At 41.9% G+C, this 7,725-nt stretch overlaps 1 protein-coding gene across 3 annotated transcripts in view; it reads left to right on the forward strand.

The window, feature by feature from the left end:
- Positions 1-1,729: 1,729 nt before the first annotated feature.
- LOC311031387 (vesicle-fusing ATPase) overlaps positions 1,730-7,725 on the forward strand; it is a 46,751-nt gene continuing 40,755 nt past the window's right edge. For 2 of the 3 annotated variants that reach the window (XM_084037691.1, XM_084037692.1), the window contains exon 1: positions 1,839-1,865. In XM_084037691.1, the coding sequence (XP_083893817.1) occupies positions 1,854-1,865 (12 nt within the window). In that variant the 5' untranslated portion in view covers positions 1,839-1,853. Of the gene's footprint in view, positions 1,866-7,725 lie in introns of all 3 variants that reach the window. The other variant, XM_084037693.1, reaches the window with a different exon arrangement.

Below are 7,725 nucleotides of genomic sequence, written 5' to 3' on the forward strand. Positions count from 1 at the left end.
GGGGTTAAAGAACATGCTGAACATGTCATATTGCACTGCATGTATGAGGTGGAAAGACGGCTAATCCCAGAGAAGGTAGTGTGGGAGTGGAATCTGATGGGGACACTGGGAACAGAAGGAGAAGGAGGGGAGATCAGAATCACCAGAAAGGCACTTTTACAATCTTTAAAAAACACAGGGTTGGTGAATAGAATATAAGAACACTGTAAAATGAAGTGATGTTACACACAGGATTTCCAGGAAATGAAAAAGTGGATAAGCTAGCAAAGGAGGCAATCAGTACAGATATGCAGAAATTAATATTAAACTGTGAGTGGCAACATTACTAGGATGATGCAACAAAAGGGAGACACTTACATGCAATACAAAATAAAGCAGGAGGAGTGAGAAACAGTGGAGCAAAGTCATTTTTAGTAGATTAAGAATTGGTCACAGCAAACTAAACAGTAGACTTTTTATGATAGGAAAACATGCAACTGGGCACTGCAGTCAGTGTGAAGAGAAGGAGACAGTGGAGCATGTCCTGAGTTCATGCAGGAAGTAAGGGAGAGAAGGCTCATGTTTACTGGGTTACGGACGCTAGGACAAGTGGAAAGCAGGATCAAAGATGTGCTCTATATGACATAATATTATTATGATTACCATAATTATCAATTCATCTAATAATAACAACAATGAAAGTAATAACAATCATAATAATAATAACATGATACATGTTTTGAATATATATCATTATTAATACAATAGAATTGACAATATTCATACTACCTTTGTCATCCGTTCTAATAATAGTAACAATAATGATGATGATAATAACAAAAACAGCAATAACAATAATATAATAATAATGAATATGATAATATTAGGTGGATCATCTTGATAAATGGAGTCCAGCATATGTGAAATTAGTCTATTTGATTGTTTTTAAGCACAAAGACAAATAAGGAAAATAAAGAACTATGTAGAATGTAAATTGTTTACATAATGCTATAATATAGAGAGAGACTAGAGGTAATAATAGAAATAAGAGAATAAGGAATGAGACTTTTAAGAAATATTTCAAATATGTGCATCAAACACATGCGATATATGACCACAGTGACAATAACCGAATAACATTTTGAATTCTTTGTTTTAATCAGAAACTGATTGTGAGGTAGAATGGTGATGGGGAGGCAGCGCTGGGGTCACGGTGCTGGATGTGTTCAAGGTCAGACCTGGTGGGCGGCGCTGAGCTCATCCTTCTCATTGTGTCCATGTCTATCGTCCTGTGCGTGTTTTGCTCACTGCTCCCGTTACGACTTGACATGCCACGTGGTGTTTCTAGCCTTATTCCTGCTTTCAGCTGCAGGATTGGATCGCGGAGCCCCTGCTGTGGAGAGACAGGGGGCGCTGTCCATGGTGCTGAAGCGGAGAGCGGCCTGACGTTTACCCAAATAAAAGAAATACATGACAAAAACACAATGCGGAAATGGCCAGTATAATACACATAGTATTATATTTGGCTTTCCAGCTGATATTTATGAACACCATCTATTTTACACATTAACCGTCCAGTCAAATATGTGTGCACGTGCACCATGTCGATGATTTAGACCTACTGTAATGTTTTTCTCTTTTCCCCGTCGGTCTGCCACGTGAGGGGTTTTGCATCACAGAGACGCGGAGGAGTGAATCCTCCTCAACCGCACGCGAGCTAATCGGAGCGCTTCCGCTCGGATCGGCCAATCAGAGCGAGGTGCGCTGCGGCTTATAAACCCCATCTGCTGCCGAGCCTCTCCGTTCGCCGTCCCTGCCGTCCTGTGAATCATTGACTCCCCCAGCTTCATCCCCGATCTACCGCAACCGTGAAGATGGCGGCCCGGGTAAGATTTCGACACATATGCGGTATCCGCGTTATTTATGCGAGCAGCGTCATGCGGAGTCCTCGTGTTTGTGTGTGGCGGGGGGGAGATGAGGGGAAACATGGCGTCAAATGTGAGCGTTTTATCCCTTCACATTGTGATTGCCTTGAATGTCACCGCCACAGCAGAATATATGGTTTATTTCCCATGATGCTGCAGTCCCGTAGCCCCGACATGCGTCACTGGGAATCATTAGGAGGAATTGTATATGCGCCCCCCCCCCCCCCCCCCCCCCTCCCGTGCTGGTAACCGCTGCCTTCCCTCGGAGTACCGCAGGTTGATCCCGGGCTCTGCTTGCCCTTGAGCCGCCGCGGCTGCGTGCGAGGCGGCCGGCGATGAGCTATAATGCATGTTAAAAAAAAAAAGAAGAGGAAAAAACACAGGGACGTTTGTCATGAGCGCTCACAAGCAGAGCGGATCATGCATGTGATGGGATTGGTGACAGCAGTGAGGGTCAGTTTCCAGGCTGGTGGATGGTGTGCAGACGTGGTGCTGAGGCAGGATGGTGTCACGTGACCGGTGTCAACCTGCCTCTGTCGTCCATCACTTTCAGGTCATCACAGGCCGCACAGGGGCTACTGGACAGGGGGCAGAACGCAGGGCAACAGTTGCATTTGCTTTATCGGGAGAATTTGTAGTCATGGTGGAAGCAGCACATTCAGTAAAATGACGTTTCCATCAAGTTTACTATATATATATATATATATATATATATATATGAGCATCCCAATGTATTTGTATCATTATTTGAGACACATAGAGTTGGATTCATAGCTCTCGTGTCTGTATGGGTAAATGCAGCTACTTAGCTTAGCATAAAGACTGGAAACCAGGGGAAACAGCTAGCCTGGCTCTCTCTGACACTTTCTTCACCTCAAATCAGACGTCATATCTTGTTTGTAATCATCAAAAAACAAATCACTGTTTTTCAGAAGGTTGTATGCTGAGGTGTTTCTCAGCTGGAAGCAGTAACTTCCTGAAGTCTCCGACGGTTGCCTGGCAACTGTTTAGAGGCAAGAAATAGTCTAGCCTAATTGTTCCATTGACACTTGTGTGCCCAGCCCTTTGTGCTAAGCTAATAAGCTGCTGGCTGTAGATAAGACACACATACGAGAGCGTGCTATCAATCTTTCTAGCTCTGTGCCGGAAACTGAAATCCCAAATTCCTTGAAAATGAAGCGACGTACAAACTCTGTTCTGCATGCTGCGTACGTCTACGAGTTGTGAGCAGCTCCACCACACCCAAGTTGCGGTGTCGTACAGAGCTGCGCATCTTGGTCTATCTCTTATCTTACCTCTCCTTCTGTCTTCTGTGTATTATTCGAGTTATTGATTTCTAAAATCGGGTATTTATAACGAGTCATGGTGCAAGGAGCTTCGAGCCGCAGCAGGATCGTGTCACTGTGCTGATATAAAGAGAGTGAATAGAAATCATGCACATTCTTGCGCTGATGGATCCAGCATTTGGCTTTATTAACGTCTCGGAGCGGACATGCAGATCATAGTAACCTCATTCACTGGTTTCACCTCCTGACTGTGTGCTAGATATGAGTAACAGCACATGCAGGAGTACCATTAGGTGGGTGCTCTTATCTAAAGAGCCTTGAGCTGCTGGTGCATTGATTCTTTTGTTGTGTGTATTAGAGTCATCGCAGTGGAAATCTGCAGAGCGAACACTTTCTATCTTTAGTCATAGCTCTAATAATCTTTCTAATAATAGTTGTGTTTGGGGAAAACAAACTTGCCAAAATCTGCATGAAGCTGGAGTGAAGCATGGCTTGGACTGCAGAGAGGCAGCATCTTGTTCAACAGTATGAACGCTGCCTGATTTGTGACTGAGGTGAACACCCGAGGGAGCAACAGCTCAATACCGCTGTGAGGGGCTGCATGCTTTCATTTGTCAATATGTATTTACATGAGGAATGGATTCATGCATTACAAGTCATTCCATGCGGTGAATGTAGAAAGGTGCATGCAGATCTCAGGCCAGGTGAGTCTGCAACCACTGTTGTATTGTGGGCAATACAGGGCAGAAAGGCAACGCACTTCATTTGAACTCAATATATATGATATATGCTGCAAGTAGCCATGCAAGAACATCTTGTAAAAGATTATAACACACATATATTATGGTCAAATTGTTGTTTAAAGCGATGCGATGGGGTCCACTGGTCCACAAAAGTCAAATATCCCACCGTGGTTATCTGGATGAGATGGGCTACGCAACAGTTTTTATCCAAATTGCCGGCCGAATGCAATATTCAAATTACCGGAGAATATTGGTCAAAGGCTACATTTGTTTTAAAGTATGAGATACATGTAGATCACATTCAGACTCCATAATCATTTTTATGCTTTTTCAATGGAAACATTATCATTCCCCTTCGCCATTGCAATATCAGTCAAGATAATCTCTATTAGAATGGTTTTCTAAATCCTTCAGCCCTCATGTGAGACGAGTCGGCTTTTCAACTAACTCTGATGTAAATCCATCCGCTCTTCATGAGACCGTCGTAGCGTCTGACGTAGTAAATCGTTCCACAAAGATGGACCGGTCAAACAAACACAACTTTCACCCGGGAGACCTCTGTTTGTGTCACACGTGAAACCAAGTAAACGCCTTTTCACTGTTTTGTTACGTCACTTATGTAGCCTACTTAAAGGTGCTATTGACAACATTGATAACATCCAGCCACTAGATGTCGCACTCGCTCTCCCCCTTCCATTGCATTCATGTCACAACACAGCTGATTCTCGGAGCGCATGCGCCCTCGATGGGTTGCCAGTGTTGGTGTTAGCTAAAAGCTAGCTTTAACGCTATCTTCCGGTCCAGAAGGAAAGTGGCCACCTCGCCGTTTTCAGTCCTTGAAACTCCTCCAGCTGACTCCAACGATAAAACGCTGAACCGATGTTCACGCCGGTCTTGATCCTCGTTTTGTCACTTAGCACTTGGGACTGGTACCGAAATGCCACCCGCTAACCGTCAAACTCAGCCATTTTTTCTGTTTTTTACACACTAACTGGTGACCCCAAAGTAGGGTTGCCAACCGTCCCTTGAAAAACCGAATCGTCCCGTATTCAGAAACAAAAGTACGCGTCCCATATTGAGCTGAAAAGGGACGCACTTTGTCCCGTATTACCGTGAGAATCAAAAATAGTGTGTAAAATGGAATGAATTAATACATGGCGTTTTCTAAGAAAATTTACGGTAAACCTATTCTCAGCCTCTCCTGCTCTGTGACCAATGAGCTGACAGCACCGTCACAAAATAGTATGACAATCTAGAATCCCGCTCATCTCATTGGTCGAGGTACTGTTGCTTGCGGAGAAGATACCGGAAGACAACAAAGCAGCATGGACGACAGTGCTTTACAGGTTTCGGGCAGTACACCTTCTAGCAGCAATGCCTCCGAGAAAAAAAAAGAGAAAAGAATGGAAATATACCGAGAGGAATGGGAAGAAGGAAACACATGGGTGGAAAAAGTGCGCGATAACATCTATAAAGCGTGCTGCACTGTGTGCCGGAGGACTTTTTCCATAGCCCATGGTGGACTAACTGACCTAAAGCAACATGCTTCCAGTGGTGGGCACACAAGAAACATAAGGGACACCAAAACTAGGGGAACCCTAGACCAATTTATTGTCCACCAGGCAACGCCAGAGGCAGATATGGTATGTAAAGAATGATTTTTAACCCTCTGGTTAAGGTTAATATGGGAAGTACAATGAATGTCTGAATTGTATGGATAAATATATATATTATAATATTATTTTCTGTGTAATAAACAAGTACAATTGCTAGATGAGTACATTAAATAGATAAATAATACATAAAACTAATACATAGATGAATAATTAAGAATACACAGTATACTGTATAACCTTACACATTTCTTACAAGTTCAGATAGAGAGATAGTTAGATATAACATGCATCATTTGTACTGTACAGGCAGTGGATATACTACACACAAACTTCACATTAATTGTGCACTATGTTCTGCTTTGTATTGTTGTATATTAATTTATACAGTTTTAAGTTAAGCAGGACAGATATTTATTTTATTCTGTTAATTTTGTTATTTTGTATTAAAAATAAATTGCTGATAAGTCAAATATGCATCTGATTCAATTCAGGTTTGAGTCAAATAGTTAAAAAATCGCTTCACACATACAAAAAAGGGCTAAAAAGATTCACTACGCCAGGAAGGGTGAAGGCAATCGGGCCGGCCGGCCCTGCCAATGAGGTGTCCCTTATTTAATTTTCAGGGAGTTGGCAACCCTACCCCAAAGACTCTTGACCCCCGACTACAGAGATGCCGTCACACATCTATCTCTTTTTCAAGAGAAGTGATACTTTTGATTCTGCACCTTTCTAAAAGCTATGTGGATGTATTTTTTTAAATCATTCCTTTACATAAAAATGTAATGAATAGGACCGTTAACACTAGTTATGTAACAAGAGTAATTATGGTATTTTAACTCAAACCATAAGGTTTTCCAGAACTTCTGTTGCCTAAACGGGGTCTTTTTGTTGAAGTTAACCTACAAATTAATTTAAAATACGTTGGAAATGTATTTCAAAAGACACAATGCACTTTACAAAGCAACACCAGGTGTTAGAATTTTAACGTATTGTATTACATTGTTAGTATTTGTTGTATTTTTTTGTTTTTAATTACAGGGGAATGAGGTTGGTTTTAGGGTTAGCAACCCAGTGTTAATTTCGTTAACGAAAACTATGACGAAATATGTTCGTCAAAAGCATTTTTTCTATGACTAAGACGAGACAATGACGAGATCCTTGATGATAAAAACTATGACGAGATGTCTGCTTCGTTTTCGTTAACGAGACGGGATGGGACTAAAATGTTAAAGGTGTGTTCTACGGACATTAAAAAAAAAACATGTGTTTTTTTTCCTCTTAAACTAGAGAAACGGGGCTAAACAACGGTACCCTGCTTGTCCATGTGAGCGATTTATTTCTGACATCAAAACGAATGCGTAAAGTTGTAAAGATGTGACTAGATGTCTCCTCGTCTCCGTGGCGCATTTCTACGTTTTGTTGATGTATATCGATCATTATTTTTATCCGCCATCTTGCTAGTGACGTATAGAGTTACGTTTATGCATCGGACGCTCGTATTGGCTCCCGTAGCGGCTTTTACAGCCAATCGGAAAGCCTGATTTACGCTTGGCCGTGAGTTGTTGTGTTTGGCCAAACGGGAGACACGGAGGAGTTCACAGCGGAGCAAATGACGGTCAAAGAGTTATTGTAGCGATAGAGAAAGTTAAATACATAAATGGCACAGAAGAAGTACACTATATACACACATATTTAGGGCAGGGAGTGGAAAGGACCATTCCTGGCAACAAAACCGCCCATGGACAGTACCCAAAAGAATATCCATATTTAATAGACAGAAGCAGCTAGAAGCTTGATGGAATGGAATTGTCCTGTTGTAATAGCTCGCCACATGCAGCCCATAGGAAAAGAATGAGACAACAGATTCAACATAGGCCAAGTTATAGTCAGCTTAAAGCAGACGCATGGGGGAGGCAGTGCCAAAATGTGACTAAAAGTAATGACTAAAAGTTGACTAAAATGTTTTTACTTTTCGTCGACTAAAACTAGACTAAAACTATGAAGGTAAACAATGACTAAAATGTGACTAAAACTAATAAGCATTTTCGTCTAAAGACTAAGACTGAATCTAAAATAGCCGCCAAAATTAACACTGTTTTAGGCTACTGGGCGTCATGAATGCACAGTACAAAATTTTCTGCACAAATACAAAACGTACTATGTTCTCCTTGGACAT

Source organism: Eutrigla gurnardus (genome assembly GCF_963514095.1).
Source record: "Eutrigla gurnardus genome assembly, chromosome: 20".
Taxonomy (NCBI): Eukaryota; Metazoa; Chordata; class Actinopteri; order Perciformes; family Triglidae; genus Eutrigla; species Eutrigla gurnardus.